General features: G+C 41.8%; 2 protein-coding genes across 3 annotated transcripts in view; one reads left to right on the forward strand and one right to left on the reverse strand.

Annotated features, from left to right (window-relative positions):
- The window catches only part of nup153 (nucleoporin 153), a 14,599-nt gene extending 1,648 nt beyond the window's left edge, over nt 1-12,951 (reverse strand). Inside the window, exons 1-20 of one of the 2 annotated variants that reach the window (XM_083899250.1) lie at nt 12,845-12,951; nt 8,420-8,654; nt 8,039-8,314; nt 7,530-7,669; nt 6,914-7,042; nt 6,600-6,716; nt 6,429-6,473; nt 6,216-6,269; nt 5,303-5,443; nt 5,136-5,188; nt 4,809-4,944; nt 4,437-4,592; nt 4,239-4,337; nt 4,049-4,133; nt 3,862-3,963; nt 2,571-3,188; nt 2,176-2,457; nt 941-1,912; nt 439-837; nt 110-328 (exon numbers count right to left, since the gene is read on the reverse strand). In XM_083899250.1, the coding sequence (XP_083755376.1) occupies nt 110-328; nt 439-837; nt 941-1,912; nt 2,176-2,457; nt 2,571-3,188; nt 3,862-3,963; nt 4,049-4,133; nt 4,239-4,337; nt 4,437-4,592; nt 4,809-4,944; nt 5,136-5,188; nt 5,303-5,443; nt 6,216-6,269; nt 6,429-6,473; nt 6,600-6,716; nt 6,914-7,042; nt 7,530-7,669; nt 8,039-8,314; nt 8,420-8,654; nt 12,845-12,922 (4,336 nt within the window). In that variant the 5' untranslated portion in view covers nt 12,923-12,951. The remainder of the gene's footprint in view (nt 1-109; nt 329-438; nt 838-940; nt 1,913-2,175; nt 2,458-2,570; nt 3,189-3,861; nt 3,964-4,048; nt 4,134-4,238; nt 4,338-4,436; nt 4,593-4,808; nt 4,945-5,135; nt 5,189-5,302; nt 5,444-6,215; nt 6,270-6,428; nt 6,474-6,599; nt 6,717-6,913; nt 7,043-7,529; nt 7,670-8,038; nt 8,315-8,419; nt 8,655-12,844) is intronic. The other variant, XM_083899251.1, reaches the window with a different exon arrangement.
- Nucleotides 12,952-13,663: 712 nt separating this feature from the next.
- stmnd1 (stathmin domain containing 1) lies at nt 13,664-16,545 on the forward strand (the record flags this gene model as incomplete). The annotated part of the gene is made up of 5 exons (XM_083899492.1): nt 13,664-13,720; nt 14,434-14,620; nt 14,710-14,825; nt 15,881-16,012; nt 16,120-16,545. 5 exons carry the CDS (start codon nt 13,664-13,666, stop codon nt 16,543-16,545), a joined length of 918 nt encoding a protein of 305 aa, XP_083755618.1.
- Nucleotides 16,546-18,701: the final 2,156 nt, after the last annotated feature.

The following is an 18,701-nucleotide window of genomic DNA, read 5'->3' on the forward strand; positions in this document are numbered from 1 at the left end:
TACACATTTTTATGACAACTATAATTCTACCTAGATAAGACACATGCAAGTCCAGTCTCGCTGACAAATTGTATTACAGTAAATAGGAAAACTGATTTGGGTTACCCACCTGGTGCAGAATTAGTAGCTGCACCAAACACAGGTGTGGAGTTGACCTGCTGTCCAAAGACAGGAGCAGCTTCAGGTTTGGCCCCAAAGGCAGGAGCTTGGGAGGGCGTGGCTGTGAAAGAGGAACCAAAGGATGAGCCAAACGAGGGAGTCTGGTTGGCCCCAAAGCCACTGGCTGGAGCTGAGCTGAATCCAAAGGGAGAGGGAGCTGCGGAGGGAGCTGTTTGTTTAAAAAAGGAATAGAAAATATACACGAGTGTATTTACTGAGATTGTTTATCAAATGTATATATTACACATTTGTCAATGAAGCTTATACTGAGATACAAACCTGAAGATGGGGCAGCAGAGGGTGCTGCTGCTCCAAAACCGAAGGATGAAGCAGCAGCAGGAGGAGCAGCAGCAGCGTTGGCAGAAGCGCCAAAGATAAAGGGTTGAGCTGGAGCTGGAGCAGAATTCAGAGGAGCTGCAGATGGAGCAGATGGCTGGCTATCCTGGCTCTGTCCAAAGACAAAGGTGTTCGCTGGAGGAGCATCACCAGAGGTTGCAGCAGCAGTCTGACCAAACATGAAAGTGCTGGGAGCTGCAGAGGGAGCTGTGGCCTGGGTGGTACTGCTGCCAAACAGACTGGGCGCCGGGCTCGAGGATGGGGGGGTGGAGTTGGTGGTGATGGCAGGATTATTAGCCATGAAGGAAAAGGCTGGTTTTGGAGCAGGAGCACCAGAATCTGCTGTGTAGAACAAATTCACCAAACAATAAAATAAGTCATCCAGGACAACTATGCATCGTTTTGTTAACACATTCAAAAAGCATGCCATTCACAAATGAGTTACCTGTAGCACTTTGTCCAAAGGTGAAGGAGGGCTTTGGAGCCTCTGGAGCAGGTGTTTCACTCTTAACTGCTGCCTTACCAAAGGGATAGGGAGGTGGAGGCTGTTGTGGTGGAGCACTGGGCTTGCTAAAGGAAAAGCCACCTGAAGCGGCCTGTGCTGGTGTAGCATCTGCATCTTTGTTAGCAGCACCAAAAAGGAAGGCAGATTGAGCTGTGGAGGCAGCGCCTTCCCTATTTTCCTCCGACTTGCCAAAGGAAAATGTGGGAGCTGCTGCATCATTGTCCGTCTTTATGGAACCAAATTTAAAGCCCCCTTGTGGCTCAGTGGTCGGCAAACTCGACTCACCCAGTCTCCCAAAAACAGACCCGGTGGTGGTGGTGGTGGTTGTGGCTGCAGTGGTACATGCTGATGTGGTGTCATTTGATGATGCAGCACTATCGCCCTTTCCAAGAGAGGACACAGAAGGAGTGAAACTAACAGAGGATGAGGTGGTGTTGTCTGATGTTTTCTCTTCAGGTTTAGACAGTCCAAAGGTAAAGCCGCCCTTAGAAGCATTGCTTTCTGTGCTAGATGACCCACTTCCAAACACTGTCCCGTCACCAACTCCAAACTTAAACCCAGAGCCTGTGCTAGGTTGGTCTGACTTTTTGTCATCACTAGAGGTAGCCCCAAATTTAAAGCCCTCAGATGAGCTGCCAAATTTGAAACCTGATGAAGTAGTGTCTTTAGAAGTGGTTTCTGATGAGATTCCAAATTTGAATCCCCCTGATGTTGAAAGGGATGATGATTCTGAAACCGAGCCTCCAAACTTGAAACCTACAGATCCAGATCCTGAGGTACTGTCAGATATGCCAAACTTAAAACTTCCAGATCCAGATCCAGATCCAGAGGTACTATCGGATGTGCCAAACTTAAACCCTCCAGAACTGGAGGTAGAAGAGCCAAATGTAGTGGAGCCTGAAGTCCCACCAGCTACAATAAAAGAGAAAAGATTATGTTTGTTAAATTCAGGTTACATTAAGTCCTTGATTATATTTTGCTGAAAGCTTCAGTAACAAGCAAACATGCATCACATTTATGTTTCAATAACCCATAGAAATAAAAATGTATTCAAATCTTATTTATCAAACATTTGGAATTCAAAGAAGGCAGTGTAGATAAAAATTTAAGTAATTCCACTTATGAAAGTATTTCCTAATAACTTAGGAGGAAAAACAAGTAAGTATTTTATTTACCTTTGGCCTCCACAGTAGCTCCAGGTTTGGGTGTCTGACAAGCAACACACTGTACATCAGCAGCCTTATTTTGTACAAGACAAACATCACACTCCCAGGAACCCTCCGGTTTCTTGAATTTATCTCCAAACCCTAGCAATGGCACAGAACTGAGTGAAGACGTGGATCCTAGTGAAGATCCTGCTGAATCTCCCGCTCCCATTGAATGTCCTGCCGATGCCCCTGCTCCCACTAAAGCTCCTGCTGAATCTCCTGCTCCCACTGAAGCTCCTGCTGATGCTCCTGTGGTGTTTGTGAGGAAAACAGGACATGTCGTTAAACTAACATTTGCCAATTAAACAATTATAATTGTATCAATATCAATAACAAGGACACCACAGTCATGCTTTTATTACCTGGTTTAGCAGTCATGCAGGCCACGCACTTTGTATCCTCCGCCTTGTTCATTACCATACATGTATCACATTCCCATGATCCCTCAGGTTTTTTGAACTTGTCTCCAAAACCAATAAACCCTGTGGACACCGGGGCTGTGGGAGTGGGTGTGGTCTTAACAGGTGAAAAGGCAGAAGGAAGAGTCAGTGAGGGTTTAAGTCCAGTCCCTGGTTTGGCCGTTTCACAGGCCACACACTTTACTGTATCGGGCTTGTTTTGAACAAGACATGTATCACAGTCCCAGGTTCCAGCAGATTTGGTTGTAGTGGTGATGGTGGTGGTGCTGCTGCTCTCTGGCCCAAGCCAGGTTGTAGTTGAAGGCTTACTGTTCATAGATTTTGATGAGGAGGAATTGGGCTGAGGAGCCATACAGCACACACACTTCGCATCTGATGGCTTGTTATGCACCAGGCAGACACTACAGCTCCAGTTTAGTGGGGCTTTGAACATACTGCCAAACCCTGCTGAAGAAGAGAAGGTGGAGGTGGTTGTGGGGGTGGAGGCAGTGGACTGAGCGGGGGTCTGCTGAGGAGAGTTGTGTGGGCTTGGGGAAGGCTGAGCAACAGGAGAAGCAAAGCCTAGAGACAACAAGAAAACAATAATTAAGTCAAAGTTTCAATACTATAAAAAATAACAAGACTTTCTTAGGTCATCACCAGCTTTACCGTTGGCCTTGCTGATGCAAAATTATGATTTTAAGTGTCAAATGATGACAGAGAATTTGTCTCCGAGTGTGGTGGAAAAATTTCAGGCAGGTGTAAAAACGCTATAAAGATGCTTTCTCAAATATATATTGTTGTAGGAGCCAGTGTTTTAGTTTAGGGTTAGTTCTGGTGGTTGGTGCAGTATTATCTGTTACAATGTAATTTGTGAACAGTTAGAGTGGGTCGATGTGTACCAAGTTTTGTGTAATAAGGTTTTTTGACTGTCAGGTCACACTACGTGACTTTGGGTTACGTTGTCTTTCTGTATTTCTATATGTTGTTAATCCTAAAGAAGCTTGGATACAAGTGGATATAAATGTAACTTGGATGTACTGGCAAGTGGAAATAAATGTGCAAACCCTTCACCTCTCACAACACAGGCGTTACAAATGACATAAATTACGAGCCAGAGCCTTGCCTTATATTCTTGACAATAGTCAGTTGATCCTTTTTTGAATGATGTTTATTAGGATAAAGATCTTAAAATGCCTCTTGCACAGTACTGAATGACCACACAAAAACTGTTAGTGAGGTTAGTGATACTAACCAGGTGCTTTGAGAAGATCCAGCACGCTGCCCTGCTTCAGGACCTTAGCTGGTTTAAAGGGTCCTTCAAAATCATCTGTGCTTATGTTTTCTGTAAGTTTTACTGTATAAAAAAATTTGAAACAGAAAAATCAACTTTTTTCCCCAGTAGGGAATAAATTAGTATTATCAATTGTAACAGAACTTACCAGTTCCTGCTATAGGAGTGGCCAACTTTCCATTTGACATCAAGGAACCTAACTTTGCTACAGGTGCACTGAAAGTAAATCCTGCCTATAATCAAGAAAATAATACACTTTTAATCAGTGTTATCGGTTCAATTAAATTGACACAAACTAACCAATGATGTAAATATACAGAAATAATCCTTTTACTTACAGAAGGGGAAAAGCAAGGTGGGCTAGCAGCAGTTGCTTTAACAATAGGGGAAGAAAATGTGAAAGGTACACATGGAGGTGTTGAAGCTATTGGGAGCTCCTGTGAAAGAACAAAAATAAACAAAAATTAGCAAAATATTGTTTACTATTAAGATTTGTAAGAAAAATATAGTAAGAAACAATCAGCCTGAGAACAGACCTTATTTGTGAATGTTTTCTTAGCAGGACTAACGGTGGTGGCGTTGGAGGCAGCGGAGGTGGTGGCAGGTGGAAGAGGTGAGGAGAAGCTGAAGGTGGGCAAAGTGGAGGTGTTGATGGGAAGTGAAATGGCTGGAAGGTCAGGTACCTCAACCACCTAAGATCAGAGGGCACAAAACATTTTACTTTGACCAGTACATGCAATTACATTTTTGTTTGCCCTAAATTCAAATATTTTGTGAAGCTTCACATTATTTCATCTACATTTATAACTTCTCTTTTGGGTAGTTTTAGTTCAAAGTGCTGTGTTTTCTCATTCAATATAGCACAGTAAATTGAGAACCTAGATCAGCCTTGTGGTTTATACCCATACCTCATCCTCTTCAGGTCGTTTGCTTGAGGGTCGTGTACTGGTCCTCTCTCTCTTCATCTTGCCTCCCCCAGAGTAGACACTGCTGGCTGCAGGCGTGCTGGACAGTGGATAGGTCAGGACACTGGTACCCATTGTGCTAGAAGGTGAATAACAATATGAAAATATTACTTAATAAAGCCACTGTAAAATCAAACTGAAATGTTCCCCCATAACACTGTTGAACTGCACATAATAAGAGAAGCACTAGAATTGAGTTTATGTACAGCTGAAGTTATTTATAAAAATTGCATCTTACTGACACCAAGTCAGTCAACAGTGAAGCATTACCTTTGTAATGCAGCTGGAGTTGTTTTAGGTAGTTGTGGTGATTGTCTTGTCAGCTGTGGGAATAATACAAAAGAATGTATGGTTAATAATGTAGTAGATGTCACTTGGCTGTGTTTAATGGAGAGGACAAATGTTGTGGTGTCCAGTAACTGCACTGTGTTGCTGACCATCTCTCTTGGGGTCCTGTCCAGACTTCTGCTCACTCCTCCTGGAGTCAAAGTAGGTCTGAAGGACACAGAGCGGTTTCCAGACACTGAGGCTGCAGAAGGAACCACCAGCTTCTGCACAGGTGGGAGGGTCGAATCCACCTGAATTAAATTAAAGGGGGGCAAAGTGCAAAGGTGCTTTTTTTTCATGTCACTTTGTTTTTTATAATATCAGGGTCTAATATCAGGTAAAATGACCAATTCTTTTTATGACAACCTGTTCATTATTAAGAATGAAATAAAAATGTCAATTATTTTTTCATCTGTAAAACAACCTGCTGTAATATTAGCTATTTTACAAACTCAAAACACATCTACAGTGGAATCATTTTGGATGCGCGATGTCAATACACCATTGTTGGCTTTTACAAAGCAGCTGTCATAGATGGGAATGCCTGACAGTTATTACTTAGGACAAGTCCAGTCTGAGGTTGGCACAATGCAATGGACCACACTTCACACACACAATATACACAAGCCTTAATAAACCAAATACTACAGTGGGGTTCACTATCCATCACAAGGACTTCAATGTGCATGCAAATACACAGGGAATGACACAAACACAGCAGTGAGCAGCTGTGTCCCAGCTGTGGAGAATCCCGTTAACTACCATAGAGAAAACCAACAGGCAGTGTGACAGGAAATGACAGGAAGACAAATGACAACAAGTGCTGCTGAGTTTGTACAATGGAAGCCCTATTTCATTCACTTCACTTAGCCTCAGGTCAAGCACCCCTACCACAGAAGACTAGTGAGGTTGTTTTCTGATGTGAAGCTTGAAATCAGAACAGGGACATATAGTATAGAGTTACTGTAAAAACAGTACTATATTTTTAAACAAATCAGTGTGAAGGAACAATTTTGAACTTACCCGTTTCCTTTTGGACTGGAAATGTGGTGCATCTAAATTTGTGCCATCCATCAACTGCAAAGAAAAAAAAACGACATGTAAAATAGCAGGCCTTCTTAACAGAAAGCTTTTCTTTCATTTTCGAGTGTTAATTGTTACGTGTAGTGTTATGTTGTATAATTTCATTGCAAAAAAGCCACTTAGAACATATGAAGGTATATTAAAAAGACTTACTGGTGACATGGGAGATGAAGTTGTTGCTGGGATTCTCCTAGCATCCTATTAGATGAGAAAAAAATAATCATTTAAGAAAAACATAAACATCAAAGAAAAGCTATTGTATGACATTAACAAAATCTCAGGTGTCATAGCACTGATATTTTGTGCTTGTGTGTACAAACTTACAGCCAGAGGGCTTGACATGCGCTCCAGAGACTGAAGGATGCGTCTGGCTGTGGCACTAGTCACTCCACAGGCCTGAGCTCCAGCAGGCTTGGCCTTAATCTGTCTCCTCACTGGGGCCTAGAGAGGAGATGAGTCAATTTAGTCACTAATTTAGGTAATTATATTCAGTCACAATTGCCTGATTACATCAGAAATTGTGCATCATAAATTATAAGCTCACCAACGAAGGGCTGATGAGATCAACGCCCAGAGCATTGAACGTACATTTAGATTTAACGCCTCTTGGTACAAATAAACGTTTCCAACTAGCTCACCTGATATGGTGTTCCAGGACGGAGCCGAGAGCTCCTGACTGCAGATGCCCCACCATACGTGGTCTTCCCAGGGTAGAAGGGTGAATCTCCAAGATGGCTGGAGTTTAGCGATGTGCTGTTTAATGTCGACTGCAAGAGAAAGCATTCAGTTATATCAAGTGTAGGTGGAATCACATCACTGACTGACATTACAAATTAATGGCCTTTTTCAACCATAAAATCATCTATAATATATTATATAAAATACACAAAGAGGGATTTGTCAGAGTGCACACCAGAGCAGTAATGTAGATTAAAAAGAAACTGAATGCACCACCTAGAGATATGGTCCCTCTACTCGCAGACTACTGACTTCCCAGATAATGCATATCACACAAAAAATATTTAGTATATTTAATATTTATATATATATATAATATTTAATAGTGTGCTTTCAGCCAGGTCAGGTCCTTTTTATTGATATAGCCCAACATTACAAACACAATTTGCCTTGAAGGGCTTTAAAGTCTACAAAGCAAGCGACACCCTCTATCCTTAGACCCTCGTATCATATTTTGTTTATCTTCTATTACACAGTAGCAGATACGCACTGATAAAAAGGCACCCAGGTACTCACATTAGAAGATGTTCCAAAAACTGACAGGTTAAAAGCAGGCCTTTTCAGACTGGACTGGGAAGGCTGGGGCCCAGAGTTTGTTCTGTCCATCTCTGGGGACCAAAGCTGGGGAAGTGATGCCGTTTTAGAAGTGGGGACATCTGAAAAAGAGAAGATTAATCTAAGAACATTTTGCAGATTTATGGCTCCATATATTTATGGTACGAGCCAACCCATTGGAGAAATCAAGTCACTGCCACAAATCTCTACCAACAGCACACAACATATAATTGGTAGGATTAATTAGATATTTCATAATGCTAATATCAGCAACTTATTCGGGCTCTATGGTTGAATTTGTTATCAATGGGCTACTATTAAATCTCAAACAATGCAAAGAAATTCTGTTTAAACCAGATCGTCACTCAATTTGATGCCATTCTGCAAAAAAGCAGCAATCCATGTGCCACAGATCCTAGATGAATTTTCACTTTCATGAAAATGCTCTGCTCTCTATTCTGCCACTTTACCTTTATCAGAGGCACGGGAGGAGAACCCACTCGTGGTGGAGATGTTATCATCTTCATGCTGCGAGAGGTTGTCCTTGATTTCTTTGACCAAGGAGAAGCCTGTAGTAAAGGGTCCAGGGGCTGAGGAGGTGGAGGGCTGGGAGAGGAGGTTACTGGAAGCCCCCAGATTTGGAGAAGAGGCATCCAGTGGGGGTAAATGAAGGTGGAATCGACTCAAAGGGGGCCTCGAAAGCACATACTCCTGAAAGTTCAGGGATGCACGGCTAGTTGAGGGTTCTGTTTAAGAGGGAAATTGATGAGTACGGCAGTACAGAGGACAACATAAAACTGCTATTCTCATGTGATAGATAGGATAACTTTAGACCAAAATTAATCATATACCAGTGTTACTGGTGCTTGGTTCCGGGGATTCACGACCATCCAGGAGAGGAGGTCCCTCTTCACTACCATTAGCAGGAGAAAGGGGAGGTGGTGGTGGCAGCTGACAGTTCTGGTCTGCTCGTTGTGCAGGCCCCTCTCCTTCAGTAGCATCTTCATTCTTGAAGTATTTCTGCAGCCAGGAGGGGACGATGCTCTTTACTGTGTCTGTCACCCGACTGATGATGCCTGTTTGCTGCTTATAAACACATGAAAAGGGGAAAGGAGGTAATGAAAATGGAATGAAATGAAAATGACTGAGAAAACTCACAGATAAAGGCCCATAAATGTAAGTCTTTTTGGACATGGATTTTCCTAGACCAGCGTTTCCCATCCTGGTCCTCTGGGACCCCTGCCCTGCATGTTTTAGATGATGCCCTGCTCCAAGACACCTGATTCAAATGGTCCACTCATCATCAAGCTCTGCAAAAGTCAAGTTGAATGACTTCCATAGCTGTTGTGTGCATGTGCTCTGTATGTAAAATATTGAAATTCTTCAGGAAAATAGCTGGAAAGATCACATAATCAGCAAGTTAAAATTAAAACAAGAAAAAGGAGAGGGTGCATCTCTTTGCGGGACAACAAGACTGAATATATTTAGTTTAATGTGCCAGGAGAAAATTCTTTGTCAACATTCCACCATCTTCTCATTTTAGACTATTTGCATTTGTTAACACTTCTGTCACTGTCACGCTGCCTTTTGTGACACGGTACTGCAAAGGAGCAGAGAAGATCAATTAACAGTCAAATGTTTCATTATAGCAGGAATGCTTAAATGTAGCATTTAATGGTGACACCATGATGTGATGTCCATAAGCAATGGAAGAAGACATCTTCTATCTGCACAGATCCATTTCATGGGGCAGTATATTCTTTTCAAAAGTTAATCAAATATCGCTTTTCCACTACACAGTTCCAGCATACACAGTTTGGATACCAGGCACGTCGTTTTCCATTACTTCATAGTACCTGTTCAATATGGAGGGGGTCATCACAGCACAGCTGCGTGAAACTGCAGTGATGTTATTTTATACGCAACACACACAAAATAGTGATGAGCAAAGTAGTTGTATTTTGTGTACTGAATCATTAAAACGATTAGTTCAGTACTTCCTGCATAACCAGAGCACAGACACAATCTGACAGTCAGTGAACTAAAATATGGCGTGTACGTACTGTCACAATTTTGGTCAAACTACCAGAAACTAAAGCTATAGCATGAATGAATTGATCAATTAAACACAGAATTTGAAAGCACTGAACAAGGCTGTGCAACTTCTATTATTATACCTGTAATCTGTACACATATACTCTGTATGGATGTCTACAGATAAGGTACTGTTGACCCATGTTTTTGTGGGAATACACCATATGGAGAAGGAAAAAAAATTAAGACACAACTAGTTAGATCTCTTCATGTACATGCCCCCATTGCTTTCAACTACTGATAAGAGCCACACGTTCGGCTGGCTTTTTGTTTATCTTTAAGAGACACCTGTGGGCCCCCTGCACTTTAATCTATGCGTAAGTACACATATCAATGAGTCAAGAATGTAGTATTGATTTAATTAATGTACAATTTTAAATGCTACACTTTCTTACATGTACTCTGAACAGGGTCATGTGACTACGTGACCATGTATTTTTATTTTTTATATTTTAATATTCAATGACACAGTTCGATCATTTATGTACAGGTGGGTGCAAAGTAAGAGACGTCAAAAGACTCCCACTGTTAAGACATACAAACAATCCCTTTTGAGAGTGGGATCAAGAGACTCAGTGCAAAGACTACATGTCTTATCATGCGCGGTCTACTTTTTTTTATCTAGGAGTTCTCTAAACCCATGCTATTACAGAAAAGCTTGCCCAAATTTCAAGGACAACTGAACATAACAAAGACATTGCTGTTGTTTTTTGCAACAGACTTCAATCAAAGTGGGTGATGGATTAAGTGAACCCATGAATGGTTTTCAAAACCCCGTTTGCAGCAATAATTCCTCCGGTCGCTGCTCACAACCTTAGGATGTCCGGTGTTCATGCTTTTGTTGAAGTAGCATTCAAAGCATTGGTACTGGGATATAACCTGCTCTTTTCCTTGACTCCCAACAGGTGGATTTTCTACATGTGAAGTAAATACAAATTACTTGAATGTTAATTTTCCAGTTTCCAGTTAACTCCTTACTACATTGCCAGGAATACAACTGATAAAAAGCAGTCCTGATAGAAAGCTGTAATAAGTTGATAAAGTTGATTATTAAGTTTCCCCTTCACCAACAGCCTCTAATGCATCAACACTGAATCCCGAAATCAAGATTCTTCCTCTCTGGTAGTAGTGACAGTCAGTGTGCTTACATACATGCTAAAAGTGCGATTTTAGTCAGACTAAGACAATAATTCAGCTTTCTTGATGTCACAGAAATAGTCTTAAGGCCACATTATACTTCTCCGACTGCGTAATACGTTATCCGTCTGCGTCACCACGTAGACCACTCGAGCCTTTATACTTCTGCGCCGTGGTGACGGATAGGCGCTGCAATTTCCCGCCCGATCACTGCGCAAGGTTGTTGTGCTTTTGGCTACAGTGAGCAATGGCGTCCGAGGCAGAAAGACTGTTGTTGTTGAAACAGTGGCCGTTTGTCACTTTTCTGTGTCCTGGAATGCAGTTTTAAGATAATTTGAGGCGAGAAATTGGCCATTTAGAGTCTAAACATGTGCTGTGTGTGTTAAGATATGACGTATTTATAGTTTGGCAGCGACGAAGTCGGCGGGGATGAGCTCCGCCCTCTGTATCGCTCGGTGCTCACTGTGAGCCCGCACAGAGCAGCTTCGCTCGGCCTGTCCTGAGGACCAATCGCAGCTCTTGCCGACTCCGTTGTCCCTTGACGGAGTGACGGACACTTAAAAAATATTCCGTGCACCCGGAGACGACGCAAAGGCTCTTCGACAGGTTCTGCGTCGACGCAGAGAACTCTGCGTAGCCTACGCAGAGCACTTTACGCAGGAGTATAAATTGGGCTTTAGTCTGACTGACTCAGACTGACCATAAGAATGCAGCAACCACAAGAGCTATCATTGATCAAATCTGTATCACAATTAACACACTTGTAGCACTATAGGGAGATACAGCGCCACCTATGTTGGTGGAGTACACATCCAATAAATGTTTCTTTTGCATGTTTACTCAGACTCTGCAACTTTACCAATGGGTGGTCTTAGTCAGACTACGGCCTTTGCTTGATTAAACTGTGCATGTAAACATACCAAGTGCTGGCTTTGGTAATGTTGCTGTTGGTAAATATTTGAGGGAATCTGTAAATCAGATTTTAGCACCCAACGCCTTCAAACTCATCAAATCTGATTCGAATTTCAAACCACCACAAATGCAGTTTGAATGAGATGTAAAAAAAAATTGTGTTTCTATTAAGATATGCACACAAAAATAGTTTCCTCTCTAGCTGTCTTAACAGGGCCTGGTCTATCACAACCTATCAGCATTTAATGCAACTTATATTATCCACAATAATGCCGAGAATCTGCACATACTATAACGTTTTTCCACCGTCTTTGCAGTCACATAAACATTAGCAGGTTAGCCTTCATAAATAAACAATCTTTTTCATAAGAATAATCGGATATACATGCATTCATGTCCGCTGTTATGTCAATGTGAAGCGGTGTGTGTGTATTAGTTTATGTCCAAGCTACATGTAACAACTCAGGCAACCATGTGGGTTCTCATCCAGCCAATGCTTCCTGCGCAATACCAACTGGCTGTGATTTGGCTAATGTTAGCGAACCTGGCATCAAAACGTTACACAACACGTTATTATAGCACACTCAAAATTCGGTTGAATGCAAGTTAGTTAAATGCAGATGCGGACAGCTAAGAACTGGGCCCACATGTCCATGTCACGTCTTCTAGCGACGATGTGAACCCCCCAAACTTTAACAGCGAAGACAACAATGCGTTGCTCGCAGGTGCTAGCCTGCTAGCTGACATTAGCCCCGCTAGCTAAAATGAATTCCACTTCCTAGCTTACCGCTAACTTCGCTAGCGACGCATTAATAGAACAATGACTTGTTTTACTTGCGTGTCACATCTCAAACTATGTTCACACATTTATCTGGTCAATGGATCAGCTAAACGACCAACCATGTCGTGATTTTAACTGTCAAGTTCGTCTGATTTTGCTAAACTATGAGGCAACTGGCTAGTTTACTAGCATTTCCCGGTTATGCTAGCAGCGCGTGGAGGCCACGAGCGCTAACGGCAGGCCTTCAAATGTCTCCAACAAAACAATATTACATGGCGGGGAATTGTGCTACTGCAGTCACCGTAACATTCTCGACACGGGCTTCTGACGCGAAAACTTTCATACAAATTACCTGTTTGCTCTTGGAGTAAGGTTTAGAAGCGATGTGATACCTCCTGCTTCTAATTTTCCCTCCACCCGTGGCCGCCATGGCTCTTTCGTTTAAGCGTCTATCGGTGTTTCGGCGCCGGATAGCTGTCATCCAACACAGGGGCCACGTACTGAAGCATCATGGGTAATGTAGTAACAGTAAGTGACAAAGAGCTTCGGTCCGTTGCGTTTGATTTTGCCTGTTTGAATGAGAGGGCAAAGCAAAGCATGTCATTTATTGTAATAATTTAAAAAAATACAATCTCTAAACAAACGTTTTTTTTTGTTCCAAATTGTACACACGTTTGCTGCTTACCACAGATTGTAGTGTTTATTCAGCGTAGATAAAAATAAAGGAAATCATAGGTTTTAAAATGGGGGAAAAACGCATTATTTATTTTTTTGGAGGATTTAACTCTGACTGTGCTGTTTTGTTTGTTTCTGAATGTTGGTGCATTTCTGAAATGAAATGTGAGTTTGACCTCTAAAATCCTGCTGCTTGTGACTGACTGACCAAAAGGTCATGTCTATCAGTGCAGTGTGTGTATGTGCAGTAGATTGAGACGAGTCGTTTTGTAGTGGCTTGTTTCCTGGTTGTCATCTCTTTAACCGGGTCACATTTATTGTAGCAACGTCCCTTAGCAACGCACCAGGCTCATGGAGAATGTCCGCGCCTGTGTGTGAAGGAATGCCAGGCGTCACAGAGCGAAAACACGCCGAGAACAGGACACAGTGAGGTGTGATCAAAGCTGACATCGTCACATCGATGACTTTAATTTAATCCCGTTGCTTTGTGGTGAATATGGGATGCTGCAGTTCCACTGTGACAGCGGTCCGTCCGCTGGTGGATGGAGATGAAGTAAGTGCGCCTAACTACACCTAAACCATACTTAACTACAGTCTCTGACCAACAGACTCACTTTAAAATGTGGCGTGTCACCGTGTAAAGAGGTGAAAGTAATCGCAATAAATTATATATATGGCGCAGGTTCACCCCAAACATGGAACTGAATAATTTATATAGGCTACCATAGAACTATGGGGATGAGACTGCCCAAAAATACATAAAACGCTTAATTTTGCAATTAGTTTTTCAAATTCTTATTGGTATTGGTCCACATACATCTGAAAAGGGATTAAATGAAAACACATATACAAGAAAAGCCTAAATTGAATTCACATATTGTTAATTATTATCCATTAAAATGTGGTAGATGTTCAAGGCTGAGCTCATATAATGAGTCATTTTAATTTATATGGTGTTATTTTATTGCACTTAAACATATCCTGAAGAATAATATTATGTTATATTTGTATAAAGCATGCTAATTAATCATATTATATGATATGTCAGGTTTAAGGTTTAATACAATAGGTTTCAGAATCATAGATGGGGTGATCTGCAGTTACCTGCCAGCAACAGTGTTGAACTTGATCTATTGTGTTCATGACAATGGGTCAACACACAAAATGTCATCATCACATCACAACATGGTGTCCGTGATACCACACAGAACAAGGTCGTCTCAAATGTTTGTCTTCCCTGCATTCATGTTGTCTGTGTCTGGTCAGGATGAGACAGGAAGTAAACTGGGTAGTCGTGGAGACTCTGCCGTGTCAAAGGGCACCACGGACAGCGGCGTGGTGATGGAGAACAAGGAAATGCCCGTGTTACCTGGAGCGGTGCCCAGAATACTCCCTCCTCTAACATCAGGCTGTGGTGGAGCGAGTGTGGCAGACAGAATTGCCCAAGATGGTGGTGGGTGATGTGTTTTAAACCAACTTTTGAGAAGAAAAAAAAATCCTGTGCTGTGTTTCTGATCATATTTTCATGTTTCGTGTACACAGTGCATGAGCGTCAAAAGTCCAGTGAGATCCTGGAGGAACTCCTGAACCAAGGTATCATCTCAGAGGGAAAGAGCAGAGAAAGGAGCAACATGGCTGGAGAGGCGTACAACATCATGGTGCGTTACTTTGTACACACTGGTTAATGTGGAACCAGACTGACAGGGCATCATCCCTTTATATCTGAAAATCAGAATAGCAGACTCACCTTCTACTGCATTATCCTCCACATGAGGGTTGCTGGTTCCAATCTCAGCTGACATAGGGCGAAAGGCAGGGTACACAGGCTGCCAGTCAATCACACGGTCACATAGAGACTAACAACCATCCACACCCATACCTACAGTCAATTTACAGTGTCCAATTTACCTAATCACCATATTGCATGTTTTTGGATTGTGGGAGGAAACCGGACAACCTGGAGAAAACCCACGCACACAGGGGGAGAACATGCAAACTCCATGCAGAAAGGCCCTTGTATCGACCGGATCGTGAACTGGTGTCTTCTTGCTGCAAAGTCAAGAGTGTATGGGGGACTATAATGTCATAATATTAGAATTGATGCCTTCTTGTTCTTTATTTTAACAATGTATTATATTTCTCCCAAAGAATATTCCCATTCTAACCAAGTAAAAACAAGATCTATGTGTATTCACTGTGCATAATTTCATCATTATATTATTAATATTTGAATGAATCATCATCCAGGCTACTTTTCAGAGTCTTGACTGACTGGACTTTAAAACTACTTAAATAATGGACACTTATTAATGCCGTAATAGCACCCGACACTTACATTGAAAAAGAGAAAAGAAACCTTGCTACCCAGGCCTTTGTTGAGACTGGCTGCTGAGATTTACTTACATAACAATAATGACTAGGGTAAGTAGTGACCTTTGGTTGCCATGGTGACCTGAAAACTATAGCCTGGCTTCCTTATAGGTTCCTTTTTCAAACCAAACACTTGTATGTAGAAACAGGAAAGACACAGGACACACAATCTTTAAATCAGATTAATATAGGTAGGTGGGTTAGAGGATCGATAGATCAATAGATATGAGCGGTCAGTTTTAATTTAAGTGCATTCATCTTTAATATGGAGATGGTTTGTCTTATGTCTCCCTCTGCTGTTTGAATGTCTGTGTGTGTGTGTGTGTGTGTGTGTGTGTGTCAGCTGGATGACAGGGATGTGGTCAGGCGAAGGCCTCCCTCCAGACTGGAGTCTCTGAAGGCAAAGAAGATGCAGAGTGTCCCCAGCAGAGAAGAGATCGATGAGAAGATAAGACTAGCTGAAGAGAGACGCAAGGTAGTGTGTGAATGTGTGTGTGTGTCTGTTCTCTCTGTGTTTGTCTAACAGTTAACATTTTCCATTTTGTCTTCCGTTTTTTCTCCTGTTCTTCCACTCTCTGTCAGTCAAGGGAAGACGAGCTCAAGACGCGTCTGAGGACTAAGTCGGCGCGCGTACGTGTCCGTGTCCCCGTCTCCAGTACGACCGAGGACGAAGACGCGTCCGCCACTCCTGTGGAGGCGTTTCAGTCGCCTGTCACCTCTGACCCTCCTCCACAGTTTCACGACCAGGCCGCATGCAGTTTGGCAGAGGGGAAAGAGTGTGTGAGCGAGGCTGGACGTGACAGCAGTGAGTGTGGAAAAGAAACAGGTAGAGCAGAGAAAGGGAAAGGGGGAGAGAAGGAAGGAGAGAGTGGAGACAGCAGAGAGAGCGTGAGTGCTGGTGGGGGAGAGGAGGAGGTGAACCAGGTGATGCAGCTCCTCACAGTCTCAGGGGAGCTGGAGAGTGAATCTAGCTCTCAGCATGCAGAGGAGAAAATAGAGACTTTTTAAATCATCACACAAATACGCCATCGATCAACACTGAGCAAGATAAAATAACAGGAAGCCAAAAATTATTACTTTTCTACTGTAAAAAAAAAAATAGCACATATATTCATAATGTTGTATATATATATATAGCGAAACAGACAAAAGTCACTTTAAATGGGGTTAATAGAATTGTTATTGCATCATTTCCACACTGGCATGATCAACTCTTGCCAACACACCAAAATGACTTGTTTTACACTGTGGACCAATTCTGTAACCATGGGCATATCTTCTGTAAAACACATGATGGCGCTGTTTCTGCGGGTAGAAGTTGTGAAGTCAGTGGCAGCAGCCCCTGATCTAAAGGGACAGCTGAGGGGTTGTTAAAATGGTTGGAAAGTGCCTTTACTTTGGGGAAATATGTGTAAAGTGATGTTGTTAACACTCAATAAAGTTCCATATTTTCCCCCGTGAACAGTTTTCACTCAGCAATCTATAATGTAAAGATGAAATGATTAATTTTAGGTTTTTTTTGGGGGGTGTTGTTTTTTTCGAGAGACGGTGCTGTGGGGGTTTTCAGCTGTTCCAACAACCTTAGACTTTTAGCTTATCTGTGCCTGACAGGTGTGTGTGCTGCTAACAAGCCCAGAGCTAAAGTACAACACTGTCATTTCCAAGTAAACATGCAAACCATGCATGTTTGAATTAAAGGTCCAGTGTGTCAAATTACGTGGAAATTCTATTAATTAGACATTAGTTTAAAGATAAATAATGACACTGAACTCTTTATAAAGTACAATCAACTGACAGTCACAGTATTTCATGACCCCAGAATGACCTCTTTATATTTATATCAGGAGGACATTTTGTTTCTTACGATTCACCACATTGGACAAACTAAATATCTTTTGAGTTTTGATGCTGAATCAAGGTTCTTCAACACCCTTGGTTGAACATAAAGGTGAGGAATATTCAGCAGCAACAGCAACTTCACCAATAAATATTGCTAAATTTTACACAATGTATCTTCACTGAGCAGAACCTCTGTTAAAGACACATTTACAGTGTGTGTCTGGTTTTGTAAGATTTTCCCACCGCAGTAGATATGCCATTTTACACATATATTGCATGTTTCCAAAGGTTAGTGCATGGACAAAAAAGTCTAATTAAAGTTTTAAATGTGCCACTGACAGGATGTCAGACTCGTCAACATGCTGCTCATGAGCAGGGACAAACAGGGGAATGCAACCTGACCAGGTCCCCATTGTAGGGCCTGGGAAACTCGATACTGACCCCCCTTTCATGACTGGAGTCAGACTTTTACAGGCGTGTGGCCACATTAATAAAATAGTAAGTGAACAGAGAGACTCTGCAGAGAGACGCTGTATCAGGTTGCTTTTCATTGTAATCTGGATTTCTGCAGTTTACATTCAGACAGGTTATATTTGGACCTATTTCATTAAGGAGTCTGGTTGCAGTTTTTTATTTGTGACCTTCAAAGATCATACGAGTGTGGGCATGAACAGGACAGGCGTCATGTGACTCACAATCATGTTCCAACTGCAACTGTGTCAACTCATGGTGCGACTTGCAGTGACAGGATAAATGTAGGACAGAGAGCGCACAGAAGCGGAGCCACCATGAATGATTAACAGCAGGTTTCTCTCTCACATTACCACAGGTGAATTACTTATCCTGGCTGCTCAAAGGGAGACCCAGAGATCTAGTCATTTAGCTCAATGCACAGGAGGCCAAGCATCACTAGTTATCTTCGCATTCATGATCATGATGACCTGGCTGTTTTATTGTAGTTATTTTGAGGGCAAATTTTCCGAGTAGTTTTTAGAAACTACTTATACTTTAATAAAGTTGTTTATATGAAGTATTTTACTTACTATATTTGCTGTACTATATTTAAGTAAAAACAAATGAAAAAATGCAAGAAAAAATCCTGCATATCCCAATTATCATCAATATATTTAGAATAGATGTTTCTTTAATTGTTGTTGTTTGTGGCTGTGCTTTACTACATTTGGCATCCATAATGTTGCAATTCTCTAACCTTTTTTTAATTAAAAACAAGTGGTTTGATAGTATATCCCCTTGTCATTTACACTTTTTTAATCAGTTTTCTGTAGAAAACAACTGCCAAAAATGTATTGTTAAATAAAATAATC

The sequence above is a fragment of the Microchirus variegatus genome (assembly GCF_963457635.1).
Source record: "Microchirus variegatus genome assembly, chromosome: 13".
NCBI lineage: Eukaryota > Metazoa > Chordata > Actinopteri > Pleuronectiformes > Soleidae > Microchirus > Microchirus variegatus.